A 22,170-nucleotide genomic window follows, 5' to 3' on the forward strand; every position below is an offset into this window, starting at 1 on the left:
GATCTTTGCATGGGTGAGTTGGAGATACTTTCTTCATTTTCAAAAGCAACAATATATTCTTAGAATTTAAAATAAAGTTTTCACACAAACAAATAATTCAAAATAAAATTCAAAGACTCAAAAACAGATTGATTTAACTAATTAATAAATTCTAAATATTTCTTATGATTAATTTGATAAAAAAAAACAGAAAGCAATCGGATGAAAAATGAACAAGGCAAAAGAAAGTCCAAAAAAATAAACTGAGTAGGCCAAAATAATCGGCCCGAAATAATCTTCTCAAAAACATACATGTTTCGATCAAATTTTAAAATAAAAAATGATCGGTTGAACAGACTCAAACTAATTGAAATGCGGCTGAAAAAGTAGTCTTAAAACGAGCACACCAGGTTAAACTACGTGAATCGTAGATTAAAAAAAATGACGTCTACAAGCTCAATTTTGAAACTTTCCGCCCTCTAATTCAACGTATATTTGAGAAATGATTCGACCGGTCTGTCTGTATATTCAAAAAATTATTCTGAGCAACATTTTAGACATCATACGGAACAAAATGCATGATGTGATGAATATAAAATGAAGATGTCTCGGGAATGCATTGAATTACTGATCGAATAATTGTAAATAGACAATCAAATGTAAAATGAATCGCTCTCGGACCATTTACTTCTGATTCTCAATTACAAATAAAATCCTACAGATATTTAGATGACGAGAATACCCTTGACTGTCTATCCTCTGAACCTCTGAAGCAAGATGCAACTGAATGAATAATGCACTGAGATTGAGAAATCAAGTCTTTTGACTTCTTAATGAATAAATGATTGAATGAATGCCATCAAGACCAGGTAAAAATGCCAGAATTCCGGACTTATCATCTAAACCCTGATGAATGCTTTTGATATAAAGTATCATGTTCGACTGTTCTTCAAATGTTCTTCGTTGAAGGGAAACTCTCCTAGGGAAGAAATCGTCATACTCAGTCGCTCGTAACTGACAATAGACTCCTCTAGGGATTGAGATGTTTAAATACTCCTGATGCTAGGATCTAACACAGAGATATCTTTGCCTTTTGCTAGAGATGAAATACTTTGATCTATCACAAAGAGATCTTCATATTTTTGGGAAATGGATCACAGACCTAACACAAAGAGATCTATACAACCTTTTGGAAATCTTAAATCTCCAATCTAATACACAAAGATCTTCACATTCTTGAAAATAATACTAAGATCTAGCATAATGAGATCTTGGCACTGCTAGAAATGATACTAAGATCTAACACAAAGAGATCGCGACATCTTGATAAGAAACGTCGATCTAACACACAGAGATCTCTGTTCTTGCTGAAAAGAAACTCCGATCTAACACAAAGATATATTCGTCCTGTTGATGATTAATATTTAGATCTAACACAAAGAGATCTATACAATAAAGAAACTTTGATCTAACACAAAGAGATCATCGTCTTAGAATAAAATTGCTTGGATCTGACACAAAGTAATCTCCCCACTGCTGAAAAGTTTGATGCTAAGATTTACCACAAAGAGATCTTCATATTGCTAAAAAAAGAAAAACTAAGATCTAAGACAAAAAGATCTACACAATAAATAAAAAAGATGTCAAAATCTACCACAAAGAGATCTTGGCACTGCTGAAAGATGAAGCTATGATCTAACACAAAGTGATTATTGCCCTGAAAATGATGCTCTAATCTAACATAGAGAGATCAGTGCACTGTTGAGAAGAGTCTTTGATCCAACACAAAGAGATCGTTGATCTTAGAATGCTGCTCCGATCTAACACACATAGATCATCACACCATTGCAATTTCGATGCTCAGACCTATCACAAAGAGATCTTGCACTGTCAAAAGGAACTCTGATCTAGCACAAAGAGATCGTCGATCTTTGAACAAAGATATATGTATCTAACACAAAGAGATCTACACATGTTGGGGATAAATGCCTGGATCTAACACAAAGAGGTCCTCACATTGTAGAAAATGAAAGCTCCAATCTGACACAAAGAGATCTTCGTATTGCTGAAAAAGGCGCTAAAATCTAACACAAAGAGATATTCGTATCTTGAAACGAGACTTCGATCTAACACAAAGAGATCATAGCTCTGTTGAAAACAAATGTCGATCTAAATAAATAATATTCTACAAATTTCATTTTAATTTATTAGTTTATTTAAGTTGTAATTTTATTTAGTTTTAAGCTATTTATTATTTAATTAATTTTATTAATTTAGTTGTGGTTGATTTTATTAATTTATAATTTTGATTTATTTTATAAAAGTTAAAATTATTTTATTTTATTTTATTTTAGTTATTACTTATATACTATTATTTTTTATTTTTTTATTTTTATAGTTTAACTAAATATTAATTAAAACAATAAAAAAATGAAAATTTGGGAAAATGAAAAATTTTCGCAACAACGCAAGTGTCGGCCTAGATCGACACTAATATTAAAACACTTTATTTACTTACAAGAATAAAAAAAAGAGGCAAACGAAATTTATGGGGGAAATAAATATTTTTCGCACCAATATTAGTGTCGACCAGTACAACCACTACATAAAAATAATAATTAAAAACTAAAAATAAAAATAAGGATATCAACGAAATTTGTGCGGGAAAATGAAAAATTTACGCGATAATGTTAGCGTGAGTCATAATGACGCCAATTTTTATAAAATAAATTAATAAGTAAATAATTAGATGAGGTGGTCTTAAGAAGTAGTGGACGGGTTATTTCTCTTGAACTTGTGTGTTCTTTCGAACATGAGGTGAAAATTCCTTTCAACCCCTTCAAATTAGATATTCTCAGAATGATAAACATCACCTCTGTTGAATAAGGTACTCCAAGCGTTACATGGAGATGAATTGTGGTATTTAAAACTCATGATTAATTTTAAGTTTTTATTTAAGAGGAAATTGTGTTAGTATTCAAGAAATCAAACAGAAAAATTGTGAAAAAATAAATAAAATAATAAAACAAATAAATGAGATAAAGTTAGGGTCTGTTTGATTCAATCGAGTGGAGAAGAGAGACTTTTATAAAAAGGAGGGGAGAGGAGGAGAAGAGAGGAGAATGATTTGATTTACATAAATGTTTTGTTCAAAATATGAAAGAGAGGGGGGGGGGGGGGGGGGGGGGGAGAGATTTTAATTACAAATATGTTTGATTCACAAGTGAGGATGATGTATTTTAAATATAATTTTTTTTTATCTTTGTAATTTTATCTTAAGATTGTTGTTTTGACATTGTTTAGCATGCTTTTGGAGAGATGAGCGATGAAGGTGTCCATCATGCTTTTGGGAAGATAATGCATTTTGATCTGTTTCTTTTATGGATATTGCGTTTGGCTCCTTTATGAAGAGACGAAAAAGATGAATATATCAAGTTGTCTTGGTGTGAGCGTATCCACGAAGAAGATTTTTTTTTTCCATTTTTCTCTACTGGATTATGTGTGGTCCAAGTGGGATCTTTGCATGGGTGAGTTGGAGATACTTTCTTCATTTTCAAGAGCAAAAATATATTCTTAGTATTTAAAATAAACTTTTAACACAAACAAATTATTCAAAATAAAATTCAAAGACTCAAGAACAAATTGATTTAAATAATTGATAAATTCTACATATTTCTTATGATTAATTTGATAAAAAAACAGAAAAAAATCCGATGAAAAATGAACAAGGCAAAAGAAAGTCCAACAAATTAAACTGAGTAGGCCAAAATAATCGACCCGAAATAAACTTCTCAAAAACATACATGTTTTGATCAAATTTTAAAATAAAAAATGACCGGTTGAACAGACTCAAGCTAATTGAAATGCGACTGAAAAAGTAGTCGTAAAACGAGCACACCAGGTTAAACTACGTGAATCGTAGATTAAAAATGACGTCTACAAGCTCAATTTTGAAACTTTTCGCCCTCTAATTCAACGTATATTTGAGAAATGATTCGACCGGTCTGTCTGTATATTCAAAAAATTATTCTGAGCAACATTTTAGACATCATACGGAATAAAATGCATGATGTGATGAATATAAAATGAAGATGTCTCGGGGATGCATTGAATTACTGATCGAATAATTGTAAATAGACAATCATATGTAAAATGAATCACTCTCGGACCATTTACTTCTGATTCTAAATTACAAATAAAATCCTACAAAGATTCAGATGACGAGAATACCCTTGATTGTCTACCCTCTGAACCTCTGAAGCAAGATGCAACTGAATGAATAATGCACTGAGATTGAGAAATCAAGTATTTTGACTTCTTAATGAATAAATAATTGAATGAATGCCATCAAGACCAGGTAAAAATGCCAAAATTCCTGATTTATCATCTAAACCCTGATGAATGCTTTTGTTATAAAGTATCATGTTCGACTGTTCTTCAAATGTTCTTCGTTGAAGGCAGACTCTCCTAGGGAAGAAATGGTCATACTCAGCCGCTCTTGATTGACAATAGACTCCTCTAGGGATTGAGATGTTTAAATACTCCTGATGCTCAGATCTAACGCATAGAGATCTTCTCCTTTTGCTAGAGATGAAATACTTTGATCTATCACAAAGAGATCTTCATATTGTTGGGAAATGGATCACAGACCTAACACAAAGAGATCTATACAACCTTTTGGAAATCTTAAATCTCCAATCTAATACACAAAGATCTTCACATTGTTGAAAATAATACTAAGATCTAGCATAATGAGATCTTCGCACTGCTGGAAATGATAATAAGATCTAACACAAAGAGATCATGATATGTTGATAAGAAACGTCGATCTAACACACACAGATCTTCGTTCTTGCTGAAAAGAAACTCCGATCTAACATAAAGATATATTCGTCCTGTTAATGATTAATATTTAGATCTAACACAAAGAGATCTATACAATAAAGAAACTTTGATCTAACACAAAGAGATCATCGTCTTAGAATAAAATTACTTGGATCTGACACAATGAGATCTTCACACTGCTGAAAAGTTTGATGCTAAGATTTACCACAAAGAGATCTTCATATTGCTAAAAAAAGAAAAACTAAGATCTAAGACAAAAAGATCTACACAATAAAGAAAAAAGATGTCAAAATATACCACAAAGAGATCTTGCAACTGCTGAAAGATGAAGCTATGATCTAACACAAAGTGATTATTGCCCTGAAAATGATGCTCTAATCTAACATAGAGAGATCAGTGCACTGTTGAGAAGAGTCTTTGATCTAACATAAAGAGATCGTTGATCTTAGAATGCTGCTCCGATCTAACACACAGAGATCATCACACCATTGCAATTTCGATGCTCAGACCTATCACAAAGAGATCTTGCACTGTCAAAAGAAACTCTGATCTATCACAAAGAGATCGTCGATCTTTGAACAAAGATGTTTGGATCTAACATAAAGAGGTCTTGCACCGTCAAAAGAAAGTCTGATTTATCACAAAAAGATCGTCGATATTTGAACAAAGATGTTTGGATCTAACACAAAGAGATCTACACGTGTTGGGGGATAAATGCTCGGATCTAACACAAAGGGGTCCTTACATTGTTGAAAATCAAAGCTCCAATATGACACAAAGAGATCTTCATATTGCTGAAAAAGTTGCTAAGATCTAACACAAAGAGATCTTCATATGTCGAAACGAGACTTTGATCTAAAACAAAGAGATCATCGCTCTGTTGAAAAGATATGTTGATCTAAATAAATTATATTCTACAAATTTCATTTTAATTTATTTTTTAATTTTTTAATTTATTTAAGTTTTAATTTTATTTAGTTTTAAGCTATTTATCATTTAATTTAATTTAATTTTGATTTTGTTTTATTTTATTAATTTAGTTGTGGTTGATTTTATTAGTTTATAATTTTGATTTTATTTTATAGAAATTAAAATTATTTTACTTTATTTTATTTTATTTTATTTTAGTTATTACTTATAGATTATTTTATTTGTTTTTTTTAATATTTTTATAGTTTAACTAAATAATTAATTAAAATAATAAAAAAGAAAATTTGGGAAAAAGAAAACTTTTCGCAACAACGTCAACGTCGGCCTAGATCGACACTACTATTAAAACCATTTATTTACTTAAAAGAATAAAAAAAGGAGGCAAACAGAATTTATAGGGAAAATTAATATTTTTTGCATCAATATTAGCGTCGGCAAGGACAACCACTACATAAAAATAATAAATAAAAACTATAAATAAAAATTAGGAGGCAAACAAAATTTGTGGGGCAATGATAAATTCACGCTCCAATGTTAGCGTCGATCACGATCGACGCCAATATTTTTTAAATAAATAAATAAATAATTAGATGAACTTACCTGTATCATTATATTAGGGTTGGCCACAAATCGCCGCTAGTATTTCTAAATGAATTACTAAAAAAAGAAAACGAAAAATTAAAATGTTATGTCCGCCCGAGCCGACGCTAAAATTAATTAAAAATAAATGAACCAAATGATTTAGGCTCTTAGTGTCAACTTTGAGAGACATATCGTCAATGCTACTAGCGTCGGTGTGGGATCGACGCTAAAGGTTTGAAGCCAAATCATGATGAAATCGAACAGATTCTGACAGTATTTATGGAGACAAAAATGTTGATGAAATCAAACAATATCTTGACTTTAGATATGTGTCTCCAAGTGTAGCATGTTGTAGGATTTTTTCCTTTATAATTCATGGTAGAACTCAAGCTGTTGAAGGTTGTTTTTCCATCTTGAAGGTGACAATTCTGTTTACTTTAGTGGTTATAAGAACATAAGTCAAGTATTTGAGAAACAAAGTGTGAAAGAATCAATGTTTACTTCATGGATGCAGACAAATAAAGCATGTCCATAGGAAAAAACTTTGACATATTCTCAGTTTCGTTTCTAAGTTTGTCTATTAAAAAATATAACAATATTGAAAACCACGTAAAATAGGCTACTCAATTGGCGGACTAATTTGGGCTCCTCAAAGTACATGTGAATTATATTACCTGAGAATTATACTAGCAGTTGTAAAAGGACCAACTTGCTATAAGGATATCAAAATGGTGGTTGGAAAGGTACATGATAGTTTCAGGGATACATGTTTTGAATTGAGATTTCTTGAAGATGATAATGAATATGTAGCACCTGTAAAAGGCAAAATAATTGTGGTTCTAATCACTTTTTGAGAATGTTATTTGTGACTATGCTTTTGTCAAGTACCATTAATAGACCTTATGAAGTATGGGAAAGAACTTGGATTTGGCTATGTGACGACATCCTATATGAACAAAGAAATATGTCAAGTAAAAGAGATAATTGAGTATTATATTTTTGAAATAATACTATTTTAAATGTCCATATGTGTTTTATTATTATAAAGTGTTTGATTTTGCAATCTTCTGCTCCTTCCAATATGGTTTGAATGTTGGTGATATCAACTAATACCTTTTATTCTTATTGACTAGTACATTGTTGTTTCATTTTTTTATCTTCCATACATAAAATAATAGACAAATCAGCGTGAGAAAATACTTTGTTTTCTACATTGTTGAACCTTCTGCTTTATTTGGTGTGTATGACTAAGATTATATTTTGAAATTGTTAAAGTTGTATGTTTGAAACCATTATGCATAACACATTCATTATCAATTTCAATGTTTTGAACATTATTCATACATTTGCTTAGAATATATCACGATAAAAAAAATCATTATAGAGAATCTAATGTTATACTAAGTGAATATTAAATGATATTATGGTTATTATATGACTTTTACAAAATTACAATTGACTGGGGAAGAGATACAAAATTTGACACTTATCGAAATTGAGAAACTATTGTAAGTAAATCGAAGAAGTTTGAAGAAATTTAAATGTTTGTTTATCCAAACTCATATGTCACAAGACACATAGGCAACATACTGATTTATGAAGAACGTGATTACACTGTTGATATTAAACAACAAAAATTTCATGATTTATTTCGTTCACTTACAGGTAATTAACTTACTAACAATAATTATATGTCAAAACTATATTATTAAGTGATAATGTGTTATTTTTAATGACAATCCTTACATTTCAATTGATAAATGAACAACATGCAATTTTTTTATAAAATCGTGCAAGTTGTGAACAATCAACGAGGATGGATATTTTTTTACATGGTTATGGAGGTAATGGAAAAACTTTTATGTGAAAAGCTCTATCAAAGTGCATCGCGTTCATAAAAAATTTGTACTTAATGTTGCTTCGAGTGGGATAATTTCGTTATTATTTCCAGGTTGAAGAACAACACATTCAAAGTTCAAAATTTATGTGCCAACACTTGAAGACTCTACTTGCAACATTGAAAAAAAAGTGAACATTCAGAGTTATTGATACAAACAAAGTTGATAATATGGGACGAAGCACCTACGTCTCATAAAAGCTGCTTTGAGGCTTTGGATAAAACACTTAAAGATATCATGAGCTCTCAAGATCTTGAGAATATAATATTTGGTGGCAAAGTAGTACTTTTTGGAGGAGATTTTAGACATATTATTCCTCTTGTTCTAAGAGAAAGTCGTTCTGATATAATCCATGCGTCAATTAGTTCATCTTATGCATGAGATTATTTTTAGGTTCTTACTCTAACAAAAAATATAAGGCTTCAACAAGTTTCACGGAGTACAAGTTCTTCATAACTAGCTGAATTCTAAAAAATGGATTTTAAATGTGGGAGATAGTAAGATTTGTGAACCAAGTGATAGTTTGGTAGATAGAGAAATCCCTCAAGCGCTCTTAATTCCAAGTTATGAGGGTCCTATTAATTCAGTCGTTGATAACACATATCCCAAACTTTTTAAAAGAATTATAAAAATGAAGAGTTCTTACAATGTATAACTATTCCTGCTCCAACCATTAAAGTTGTGGACAAAATCAATCATTATGTATGAGAGTAGATTCCATGTACAAAATATAAACCTATGTTCATTTATGTGTAAAACTATTCTTTAATCATATTCTATTACTAATGTTTAAATATTTTAATTTTATACTAAATTGAAGGAGAAGAAAAATAATATCTAAGTTTAGATTCAATTGATAGGACGAAAGTCAATTATAATCATTCTTATTATGAAGTTTTAGCTCTAGAATTTATGAGTTCTTTAAGAACATCAGGTCTACCAAATTATAAGATTAAACTGAAAGGTGACACTCTCGTTATGCTATTGAGGAATTTGAACATAACTGAAGGGTTATGTAATGGAACACGATTAATTATGATAAGATTAACAAATCAAATCATGTCATTGAGGCCAAAATTATGTATGGAAAAAATATTGGTAACATCATTTACATTTCTCAAATGTTTATATCTCCTTTTGAATCACCATGACCGTTCAAATTGATTAGGATTATCATGTCTCATATGCAATGATAATCAATAAATCATAAGGTCAATCATTTGATAGTGTAGAATTATATTTGCCTACTCCAGTTTTTAGTTATGGTCAATTATATGTAGCAATTTCAAGAGTAAAGAGAAAGAACAGTTTGAAAATTTTAATTCACAATAAGGACAAAGAATCATGTTCGATTATTATCAACATTGTGAACAAAGAAATCTTCCAAACATTATAGTAGTAGATAAACGACTTGTCACTTTCTTTGATTATATAATTTTAATCTCCTTCTTTTAAATTTTTCTTTTGCTACGGCACTTGAAGGTAGAGAACCGGTGGCACAGTTTATTCACTTCACTATTTTTTTAAAATATTCAATCAGTAAGTATGATGCATTTGATCTTGAAAACGTTATTTATTATCAATAATTCATGTTTTAGCTTTTGAGAGATCAATAATTCGTCTTCTGCGTTTAGTGTGATAAAGCAACATTAGAAAGAATTTCGGGGCTGGTGTGGAGAATGCAGACGCAATTAGAAGAAGAGAGAGTAGAGCGTGTATCAGATGCTACCGCCAAAGCGGTAATGTAACATCATGATTGATTGCTTCCATGTTAATTATGTTGTTTCAGCGAGTGTGTTTTCTTTGTAATTACTGCAACATTTGTTGCAACTGAAGACAAACCAATCATTTGAAATTTTGCTCTCATTTTAATGGCTTCCACATCTTCCATGATTCATTACTTTCAATCTGTTTTAAAAATATTGATTGTTGTTAAGGGAGCTGGAGCAACCCTTACGATATTTGTTTAAATGAAATGCCTGTTTGCTTCAATATTTTAACAATTATACTTGGCCAATTTTAATATCATCAAGTATTGATTATTTGGGTCGGTATATGTATAAGGCCATGAACATGTTATTTAAAAAATTGTAATTTTAACATGTTTTAATCTTTAAAATGTGTGTTTATGTTATAAAATATTAAAATTAGTATTTCAATTTAGAAAAAATAAATATACAAATATTTATAGTATTTTTAAAAAATTATTTTATAAAATTCATTTTTGAAAACATAAATAAAGATTTTTTTTTTAAGATAAAACAAACAAACCCTAAATCCCTAAGAAGACAAATGAATATATACCTATAAATATATATAAAAATAAAGTTTATTGAAATCAAAGGAGCGCACACAAAAGATTAGAATAATTGTTATTATACAGAGACATGAATAAATATACCTTTAGATATACTAGTATAAAAATAAAGTTTATGAGGAGCTACACCGCTCTTTTATGGAAAATCCTTTATTGAACCATTCTTCTTGTTATATGTCAATGGATCTCATCCCAAAAACTCTCTCAGTGTGGTTGTTCTCACTGATTTATAGGACTTCAAAAATACTTCAACAACGTAAATACAATTTCAACACTTCTCCGAACAAATCTCAATAAGAGAAGGGGGTTATTTGCCAAATTTTACTGAGGCAGTCTTATACATCAAAAGCCAAAGAATATGAAACAACATCAATGATTGTTACATACAACAGGGATATCATCCTTATCAGAAATCTGAAAAAGGACCATGAATAATAATTTACAAAGTGAAAGAAAATAATAAATACAGATTTTGCATCTTTGATGCAGATTTATTTCTGTACAATGTACACAAATAATTGAACACCTAATCTGCTATACAATTTCCCAACATTATTATTTTTCTTACATCCCTGTTTTCTTCCTCATGTTGCCCCTTCAATTGAATCAGAAGATTGGGTTTTGGGTTTGCTCATAATTCTATTATATCCATATCCAAGAGAACTTCCACTTGTTTCAGATAGCTGAGTTAAAAGACCAAAAGTAACATACATAAATTCAAAGATATAAACTAGTTGAGAACCCGTGGCAGGAAAATTCCTTGGTGAAAGTGAAATTGACTTGTCGCGTAGAAAATTAAATATGTAATCTGAGAGGACCTTGTGTGTGTGTTGTGTGTGTTTGTTAGTATTATTATTAAGAAGATGGAGAAACTGTAACATGACTTAAAATGGATAAGTGAATTGTGTTTATTATGCATAGACTATATATGTAGTATGTGAACATGCAATTTCCAATGACAGTCACAATAGAGTTGATAGCGACCAAGTGTGTTTGTCTATGTAGGCATGTATGAGTTTAGGAAATACGTACTTCTGTAAGCTCAGCCAGATGGCGGGATCTGAATTCATTAATTGTTGCCGCAATCTCTGATGCAGGAAGTTTAACCTGAAGAGAGAAATTCTTAGATAACAGATTGTCTATCTCAATGCTTCAACATTGTGTCAGAGTTTCATCAACTAGCAAAGTAACATGATAAGAACCCTTCAGTATTGTTTTTTTATGGCAGGATATCAATGCTTCAGCTATTCTGAACTGAAGTTTCAATCACGATGACAGATGAACATAATAATTTACTGGTGTTTGCCATCATAATATAAGGGTATAACATAATATTAGGACATAAATTATGATAGTTACCTCAGAAAGCACTGCTGCTGCTAGCTGAAGACTTGGTTCCAAAGTCTCCGGGACAACCTACAAATACAGTCAACAGAAATGCAAGATACACAAGATCTACAGTAAGTATTCCAATAATAGGCAATTTAGCAATAGATATGAAATTGTTATGAAAAATAATTCACGACTCTTTCAAAATTACACGATAAGCAATGATAACAGAAATGATAGAAGAGGTATCAGAATATTACGGCAGTAGCTCCAGCTTTTTCTAAATTCAGTCCATGATTAACATCATGAGCACGGACAAAAGTCTTCACGTTTGGGAAGTGTTTGCTCAGAGCCCAAACCGTTCTATAGTTTGCACCAGGGGAATCTAAAGTTACTGCTGCAGCACTTGCCCTTCCAGCCCCAACTTTATGTAGGACCTTATCAGGCAACACAAAGCATGTCAAGTAATGAACCTCTATGCGAGCTCAATTATTAAATTCATGTGTACTACCTCTCGACTACCAGCATCACCGAAGTACACAGGGAGATCCAAGGAACGCCCAATTGCAACTCTATCACTGAGAACATTAGCAAATATCAAGGCAAGTTAGGACAATATTGGCCTATTCCAATAAAAAAATTGCAGACATGATATATGGTAAGCTGGGACTTCACGCATATTTCGTGTTTGGTTGAGGGGAAATGGAGAGGTGAAAATTGAAGTACTTGGAAAGAAAACAGGACAAAATTGTTGTTAAGTAAAGCCTTAAATGCCTCCAAGAATATCAGAAACTAATGCACAACCAAACAGCATAACGAGTCTCATCTAGATGCTAATTCCATGCAGTAATGTTGTTTTCTTTTACAACATAAATATATAAGATCCAAAATTTATACATAAAGCCAATAGTTTCAGTTAAATCAAGTTACCTTCGCACATCTAGTGCAACAAAGGGAATGAGTCGCTCGGAAAGAAGTTGCGCAATGATCTGAGAATAACAAAAGGTAAACTTTTATGCTTAAATTGATTATTAAAACTGATAAATTATACCAGAAAAGAAACAACTCACCTGGCCAACTCGCCCAAATCCACAAATAATGATATGATCACGCAGATCATCTGTCTGAAAAAGATGTAAACCAAAATGACGTAAACCACTAACTTTTAGGAAATTTGTTTTTGGCACAAATTTAAGATGATTTGAATGAAGGAATACAAATTTCAGAAGCAAGATTTCACTATTTGTCATTACTTTCTAAATACTATAGACAAGCACTTTAACCTCTTGGAAAGACTTATCGCTATACTGTACTATACAACACAACATACAATCTATTAAGTTGTAAGATAAAAAAGACAGGGTTTAGTCCACTAGCAAGAAAAGCAACAACTGGCGGTGCAAAAGTCTTCAATTTCACAACCATTTGCAATTAGAAGTCCCTGTTAGTCAATAATGAAAGTAATCTCACCTCACTTTCTACAGGTAATAAGCTTCGAACATCATGTAGCTCAAAACGGGAAGCAATAAGCTGGCCTCCTTCGGCCAGCCATGGTGTAAGGGCCATAGAAATTCCCACAACAAGGAACAGCAAAGAGGATAACTGGGAAGACATTATACCCTACAAATGTATCAATTAGCAAAGATATTAGTTTTTAAAGCAGATTAATTTTAAAAGAGGAAGAAGATTCTTAGAAGCAATCAGAAATTTGGTCCATATTTCTGGTTTTTTCAACTTCCCTTTTTTCCAAAATAAAAAATAATTCATCAAGAGAAAGTAAACGATCCAGAATTAAAGGATACGAAACTCCCGAAAAGTATATGGAACCAATAACACAATTTGAAAAACAATATACACTAGTGGAATTGACATAAATATCACATTGAGTTGAACCCTGAAGAAAAGCATGATCTAGGATACTACACAATAAAAGAGGTGCAAAATGGTTCTCAGATTTCAGAAAATATTTGAGTTCCACTCCATCTAAGCAGTCCATGTAATTGAATTACAAGACCTCCTTCCAAAATCATTATTATGCAATAATAGCAAATCACCAAGGCCTAAGGTATGCATTCAATCCCTCATGACCTTTAACCAATGAATCTAGTTAATAAATTCCTGGGCAATGCAAACAGATGACATTGCATCTCAAAAAACTATTGTTGCATCATAAAATAACAGAATAACAGCGAGAAACAACCTTAATTTATCAAGACTTGTCTAGTAAGAACAAATTATATATCCACTTACTACTTTATTTTGGGGGAAAGATGGCATAGACGTAAACCTCTAGAATAATCTCAAGTTAAGAACACCAAGAAGCATATTGTTAGAGTCGAACACAAACAAAATGACTTATTTCACATGAATACGAATAAAAAGATATGACAGATGATTTATTTTTATTTTTGTTTTGAAGAAAAATGAAATTGAACTAGAAATATTATTTATTAACCAGACACTCTTTGCACGAGAAATGGTTTTCAAGGTCAAAAACCTGATTAACAGCTTCACCAAAAGCCACAAATGCAAATTCTCCTCCAGGAGCAAGAAGAAGTCCAACTCTGATGGCAGATATGATTGAAATACCAAAAACTTTGCCAATCAAAGCAACCAAGAGTGTCTTGCCACATATCAAGAGTCCCAGTGTCCCTATGATGACTCGAAAATTTGAGACAAGAAGTTTTGGATCGATTGACATTCCAACCTGAAAAGTCACAGAAATTACTTTTCATTATTAGTTAGACATGTTGACACTGACTTGTTTAAAAAATCACAAACCTCAAGTCAGCCATTCATTTCTGTTAAAAATTCATAAATTTTTATTTTTAAATGGTCAGATTCATACAAGTTATTTCAATATAAGTAATTGACCAGAAGTTTAATGAAGTATAAAAAAGATGATGCATGAATAAATAAACAATATGATTAATTAACTTTTGAATTTGAATATCAAGCACCCACCGTCATAAAGAAGAGTCCCAGTAGAAGGCCACGATATGGAGCAATATCAGATTCGACCTGTAAGGAAAATTCAGTTTCTGCCAGTAGTAAACCAGCCAAAAATGCTCCCAAAGCCATGGACAGGCCTGCCTGTTTCAAATAAAATTTACATTTTAAAAAAAGTAAAATGTAAGGCTAGCACAATACAGACAAATTATCGCTTTAATGGTCACAAGAATAACTCAAAAGCAAACTGCCAAACTTTGGTTAGGTTCAAAAACCCAATCATAGGAAAAAAGAAAAAGCAGTGATCTAAACACCTACCCTGGCTGTGAGAAGGCTGGTCCCAAGAACAACAAAGAGTGTATTGGCAGAAAATATTTCTGCATTCTGATTTTCTGCAATCTGCTTATATATAGGTCGAAGGAGCTGGACAAAAGAAGAGTGGGAAGTCACATTCCAAAAGTCATGTCTGTGACAAAGTAACATCATAAGATAAATTTAGAATGAACGCAAGGCCATCAATATGGAGCCTATCCTATGAAAAAAGTTACTATATTTCAGAATCAGGATGTTGATACACAATATAAAATATGCTAAATCCCTGCTACAATTAATTAACCCCACTAAGCCTAGAAACTTCAACCAAGACCTCATATGTGTGTGTAGCCACAATAGTACAAAACTCATCTCAACTACTATAAGCTACTGAGTTAGTAACTTCCACCTCCATGATAAATACAATACCTGAATTTTCACAACACCATATTACGGATCATTATAAATTATACAGAGCAATCTGCAGCATCCAGTCAGTAATTTGTATCCAAACTCCTCATCAATTTTTAGATGTCAATGTATTGAGTGCTCCAAGGATCATATATAATATATATCATGCTAAATAGTATAATTGATAGCTTATGTTGAATACAAATTTAAATGATGAACTTAACAAAATACACATAAAATTTATAAAAAAGATATATTGACTAGAGTGTAAATAAAGACCTTCAAATATTAAACATTGTCCAGATTCAAAGTACATTTAAATAATTAGGAATCACACTGCTCACACCTCAGCTCTAGTGAATAAAGCTTACCAGTCGTCCACCTGCAATTATGGCAGTGATGGAAACTGCAGCCTTAACGGCAGCCAGTCCAAGAGCTTCGGCAATGGCTTGAAAGCCAACCTGAAAACATATATTAATATTTTACGGGAAGATAATATTAGCAGCAACTGCATTATAGCAATGGTGGTGGTGGCCATAACAAAACGCAAAGTTAATGGCTTTCAATCAAGCATTTAACGTGAACCAACTTCAATTAGAAAGAGTGCAATGTGCCCTGACCCTTTTAATGCATGTGTAAAAAAAATCAAAACTAAATTATCCAATCAAATGCAAGTTCTCTAAACAACATGGACCACCCTTGTTATAACACTTTCTCCTGCTACATAGGAGTTCATACAACTTTAAGTAGCCACTTTCTAATGTTCATGAAAACATCTGAAGAATTCTTTTAAACAAAAAGTGCTAGAAAGTGTTACCCCTCCTTTGGAAGAATTAGGTGAAATAAGAGGTATGAGTATTAGCAAGACAACAACAGCCAAATCCTGTGGTGCATAAACAAAGAAGAAATAGTCAATTTCGGTCCATTATCTGAAGAGTTGCAATTATTTTGGAGACACTTTATCTCCCTTTCTTCTTTCCTCCCTGTGTGTGTGTGTGTCTGTATATTTTACAGGAAAATCCTTCAGTTTCTACTTTCTAGATACATAGTAAGGTATAAAGTAACCTGAAAAAGTAGTACAGAAAATGTAGCTCGTCCATGTCGTGACGTGCTCTCGCTTCTCTCCTGTAACACCTGTAAAACAAGTTCACTTGAAATATTACCACATGGAGGACTCAGCATACATGAAAATAGAATTATAATATAGAAAGAACAAAGTCTTGACTCCTACCCTAAATGTTTTTTAAACTTGTGACACGAGAGTCTTTTGAAGGTGGACAGCATACATAAAAAATAGAATTATAATATAGAAAGAACAAAGTCTTGACTCCTCCTAAATGTTTTTTAAACTTGTGAGACGAGAGACTTTTGAAGGTGGACTTACATTACAGATTATAGACTTCAGTTTTATCAAATAACAGATACATGCGAGAACAAAATCCTTTTACAATTAATTAATGCTTATAAAAAAGGTAGATATCACAATTTCAGAATATACATTAAACAGAGGTATAAAGTTGGAACACTTAAACTGACTAGACTGTGTTAACGTATATCCTATAGTAAGAACTTAAAAGTAAATAGTATTCAGGATATTTACCTGCAGAACAACAGCAGTCGATGATAATGCCAGGCCATTCCCAATGACAATAGCAGCAGGGCCAGCTTGGCCACAAATATAATGAGCCACCAACCCAATAACTGCGGCAGTCAACAAAACCTGCATTTGTTCATACATGGTAAGAATTGTTGGCTTGTAATTTACTAGTATATAAATAGAATATCATGAAGTAAACAGTACTAACAAGTTTTGAAGTTTTAGGGTTTAGCCCTTTAGGTGTAGAGGGAGGAAAAGGAATACTCAACAATAAAATTATATTGGTATGGCATGAATATTTTGGATATTGTTGCAGAAGACAAATAACTAATGACTAATATTTAATCTTTATTCAATAAGGAACAAATGATGATATGTAAGGATATCAGGAGATCAATTCCAACCGATAATATAAATTACTCTTTAGATAGAATCAATATATTATATTACTATAATATAGTTTTCATATATGCTTACTACAAAGGTTAAAGATGGAGTTCCACAATCACCTGAGCAGACCCTAATCCAAAGACATATTTCTTCATTGAACTAAGCCTTTCCACAGAGAGCTAGGAAAAGAAAAAAAAAACAAATAATAGCTTCAGTTTACATTTTAGTAAGGAGATAATTGAAGTTATTGTACCACGAGATCTTATATGAAGCTCCACCTCCAGGCCAATATTGAATAACAGGAAAACAACTCCAAATTCAGCAATTGATTTTGTCCCGTGAACATTGCGAATGATGGAAAGTCCATAAGGCCCAATCAAGATTCCAGCAGCCAAGTAACCAAGAACAGGACTGCCTATAAATATTGTTGCAGATAAACGATACAGAATCAGTGGAACAATATATCATATGAATGTCAGACAATCAACTTTATCAGATTATGACTTCTATAAAATTGTTTCGCATACAAGGAAGTAGAAATCTGTTATTGGTTGGCTGCCTAGAACAATAGCAATACTTTACAATTCAAGTAATCAAGCTTGTCTTGATCATTACGGCTTCATTTATTGTCACAATCAAACTAACAAACAGTGAATAAGGAAAAGAAACATGGGCTAAAAGAAGCAGCAGGGATAATCTATACACCAAATCTTCATATGAGCAACTTATAAATTTTAGCCTAATAAAATTGAAACTAAAGTAAAACATCCAGACAAACAACTTGACCATACTTTGAAAGAATATGTTGAATCCAATATTTTGAGAATATGGCAACCAATCTACCTCCAGGAATTTTTTGAAATAGCGGGACAAATATAACACTTGCAAGTAATAGCCAGAGCATGTCAAAGAGGGAGGCTTCCTCGTCGTTCACCTACAATAAATACCATGCAGAGTCAAATGACACCTATTGAATTGAGCATGCAAACTAATGAGTAAAAATGAAGATCAAACCTCTTGATTGGGTAACGATGCAATAACTTTCTTAATTCTCTTGGGGAGTTCCTGAAGTTGTCTAACCAGAGGCCTTGCATTTGAGGAAACTTCTTCAACTGTGGTTACAATGACTTCTGGCTGCTGAAGCAGCTGAGAACTTCTCTCTGCTCTATTGGAAAAGAAGGTGACCCTGAAATAAAAGTCAACCGTTTATAGTAAAACAAAGCAAAACCTTCATATTGATCTTTACATTGAATTAACATAATGACAAAGCACAATAGTGTCCTACAGAAAGAGGACAGAACAACTTAGACAAAGGTAACATATAGAAAGGCATAAATCCCATCCCCGTGGCAGAAAATTTTATTTCATCATCAGTTTCTAAACAAACTAATGAATATATCAGCCTTGATACTTTGCTATCATGTTGCACAAAACACTCAAAGTTCTCTCCTTAATATTTCATATGTATTGTGCTTGTACATTACATATTCTAGGGTAGCCATATGTTTTTTATATACTTCCAAGTATATTGTTTCTAGGATGGTCTAACAAAAGATAACAACAAGAAAAAGGACAAAGATAAGGAAAGATCATACGCACCCTGCTCCAATTAACAATAACCCAACAACCAGCTTGGGCAATTGATTCTGTGCAGATTCCACAAGACCATTGAAAATTGATGCTGGTGAGTAATCAGTCTCTTCTGTACTAGAAGAGAAAAATGATGCAGGAAAAAATCGGGAAGACTTCTTCAACGATGTCTTGGGAGTAGATGGTGAACTATCTCTACTCAAATCTTTCGGTGTTTCTTGTTTTTTTGTTTGAACTACATTCTTTGACTTCTCTACTTCGAGTTCAGCTTCTTTGGAAGAGTCAAAGCTGAACTGTCCATTATCATGATCACTCAGATAACCAGATTGAGTTATATCTTCCAATATTTGGCCGGTTTTATTAGACTGTGTGTCTGGTGAACCTGTGGCAAGCAAAGACTCATCATTACTGGATAACTCAAGCTCTTCTTTAACAGAATCATCACTAAAAAAATCTTGAACCAATTTCTCCTCCTCGGGGAGGGCTGCTGCATCTCTTTCTTGTAAAGCTTCTGTGGTATCATCAGTAACACTAGTGACAGACTTCTCTGCTCTCTGCAATGCAATTTCTGCATCGTTAACACGCTTTGCAGCCTCAAGTTCAAAGGCAACAGCTTGCTCGGCTAAATGCATTATGTCTGTGACATCCTCCTCTGCTTTCACTGCATTCAACTGTGCTTTTTCTGCCATTCCATGCAACATGCTCACTTCATTCTGCAACTCCTCTTTTTTACTTTGCAAGCGCTTCAGCTCAGCCTCACAACTAGCTAAACTTGTCTGACATTCCTTAATATCTTCCTGAGCAACCAAACGCTCTTTCCCCTCATGCACTATACCATTACCACCATCACTCTCGTTCGAATCACGTACCGAACCATTATCATCACTCACAACCTGCAAAGATTCAATGGCTACTTGGAGCCTTGCCTCAGCTAAAGAAAGAGCCATTGTTGCATTTTGAACAGCTTCTTTAGCAATAAACTCTTCAGACACAATTTCCTGAATAATATCAAGCTTAGAATTAACATCATTCCAAGCTCTTGCGGCTCCATCCTGCAAAGATATCGCAGTCTCCGATATCTTTTTAACCTTTTCCTCAAACACAATACTATTCACTCTAGCAGCTTCTAATTCTTTCATAGCCTTCTGCAACAATTCTTTCAATTCATCCACACTTTTTACCTCTACTTCAACTTGACCCCCAACTTCCCCCAAAGGTTCGCCTAATTCCGCACCAGAAATTGAAACCAAATCAATACCCTCATTCAAACCTTTCAAATTATCAACATTCCTACCATTTCCATTGTCATATCCAAAAGAGTCATTTCCCTGACACTTTGACCAAACTCTCCTATTTCCCCTAAAACGGTTACTACTACTACTCCTACACAATGAACTCAAATTCGGCTTCAAGTTTGAAACTCTGAACTCTCCTCCACAATGAAAAGCACAACCGAAGCCTCTACCTCCAAACGAAACACAAGAATCGAAGCCATTGAAAGCAATTTTCGACTGTGGAAACCTAAAAGCTATATCCATTTTTCTTCCAAATCAATAAACTCATACAGAACCGTTTTTCAATGCATTTTCTGAAACAAATTATAAAGAATACAAAAATTAATCAGAACAAATTCAACATAGTTTATCAGCATTAACGTTTTTCGCATAGAAAAATCATGGAGAAAGAGAGAATCGTTTTACCGAAGCAACGAAAACTGAAAAAAGTTGAAAATGAAGCTTTCAATTTCTATCTATGGAAAGAGGGAAAATGGAAGTTTTGTTCGGTGCGAGAAAAAAATTCAGTTTTGCGTGTGATTTTAAAACGGTCAGTGAAGAGAGTGAAAGGATATTCTTTGCAGGATTTTATTTACACTCGCAGATTTAGAGCGTGGGAAAAAACGTCCAATCATAAGTTCATAATGATACTTGTTCTTATATTTTACAAAGCGTCTTTCCTCAACGGCCTATTTAGCGCGTGAAATGGTTAATCAATCATGAATGAAAATAGGTGTAGGAAGAGTTGTAAGCACAGTGGCAGTTTCGGTAATTTGTGCTGGGATGAATGGATGTCGAAACTGCTAAAGAAAAAATATCCTAACCCAAAATTTGTCTTTAATAAGATTTCTCTAGGTTATATTTTTTATTTAGTAAATTATAATTTCTGTTGCTATTATAATATATATTGATGGTTGAATATGAATTCTATTTATCATAATAGATAAAAAAATAAGAGCAGTTTTAAGTAATTTTCATTTTTTATTGAATGAAATACGTGTTGGTGTGGGTAAAGATGGCAAAACGAGTTTGATTTGTTGGATAATGTCTGATTTGTCCGTATTTTTTTTTAGGACGGATCAAAATTTAAGGATCGCATCCTCTAATATGTTTGTATGTCCCGCTCTATTTTTTTGGGCTTTTGTGGACGGGATATTAACATAAATTTTTATAATTTTAGACTTTAAAGATGAAATGTTTGTGAGTGCACCCTTATTTTTTAAAGTCGGATCAAAGTTTTAGGCACACACCTCACCCGTTCTGGTTCTATCCCGTCCCGTTTTTTTGTGAAATTTTCTAAGAAAAGTCTAAACGAAGTGGGCATGCCCGTTTGCCACTCATAGATGTGGGTCTCTCACTTTAAAAACGTCTCTCACACAAAGTGGTAGGACCCTATATATTCGACATAAAAGAATTAAGAGTGTTGGAGAGCGTTCCTAACTTTCTTCAATAAATAAATATGCATTCTATTTAACATCATATCTATTTATCACAATTTGGAGTGTACACAAATTGAGTTGAATTAGATTTGGCATAACCCGTTATTCAACTCATTCAGACTTCAATGGATTGGGTTTATCGTCCAACCTAAGGGTGTACATGGGTCAATTTGAGTTGAATTTAGTAAAAACCATAACCCAGCCCATATAGGGTACACCAGTTAAAATAACCACCAATGACATCATTGGGCCGATTTGGGTAAAATCACAATTTTGTGGGTTGGGTTGGGTAGCGGGTTACCCAATCTCCCCTATTTTTTCTTATATA

At 32.6% G+C, this 22,170-nt stretch overlaps 1 protein-coding gene across 2 annotated transcripts; it reads right to left on the bottom strand.

The window, feature by feature from the left end:
• Positions 1-10,826: 10,826 nt before the first annotated feature.
• LOC127075924 (K(+) efflux antiporter 2, chloroplastic) lies at positions 10,827-20,980 on the bottom strand. 2 transcript variants are annotated; one of them, XM_051017443.1, is made up of 21 exons: positions 20,830-20,980; positions 19,139-20,717; positions 18,554-18,725; positions 18,383-18,473; positions 17,818-17,954; positions 17,659-17,718; positions 17,153-17,272; positions 16,618-16,686; positions 16,370-16,435; positions 15,924-16,013; positions 15,148-15,252; positions 14,845-14,973; positions 14,378-14,587; positions 13,351-13,500; positions 12,951-13,004; positions 12,811-12,869; positions 12,392-12,458; positions 12,141-12,317; positions 11,911-11,967; positions 11,584-11,658; positions 10,827-11,234 (listed from the first exon to the last, which is right to left on the bottom strand). In XM_051017443.1, exons 2-21 carry the CDS (start codon positions 20,665-20,667, stop codon positions 11,136-11,138), a joined length of 3,516 nt encoding a protein of 1,171 aa, XP_050873400.1. In that variant the 5' UTR covers positions 20,668-20,717; positions 20,830-20,980; the 3' UTR covers positions 10,827-11,135. The 2 variants fall into 2 exon arrangements, with proteins under 2 accessions (XP_050873400.1, XP_050873401.1); XM_051017444.1 differs by lacking the exon at positions 20,830-20,980 and having other exon boundaries at positions 19,139-20,811.
• Between the last annotated feature and the right edge of the window lie 1,190 nt (positions 20,981-22,170).

This window comes from Lathyrus oleraceus, chromosome 4, assembly GCF_024323335.1.
Source record: "Lathyrus oleraceus cultivar Zhongwan6 chromosome 4, CAAS_Psat_ZW6_1.0, whole genome shotgun sequence".
NCBI lineage: Eukaryota > Viridiplantae > Streptophyta > Magnoliopsida > Fabales > Fabaceae > Lathyrus > Lathyrus oleraceus.

Coding starts and splice junctions, on each gene's coding strand:
- LOC127075924 (XM_051017443.1), bottom strand. CDS start 20,667: ATGGATATAGCTTTTAGGTTTCCACAGTCGAAAATTGCTTTCAATGGC. Junction 16,014..16,369: donor CTAATTCTTCCAAAGGAGGG/GTAACACTTTCT, acceptor ATATGTTTTCAG/GTTGGCTTTCAAGCCATTGC. Junction 11,235..11,583: donor ATCTGGCTGAGCTTACAGAA/GTACGTATTTCC, acceptor CTTTTAACTCAG/CTATCTGAAACAAGTGGAAG.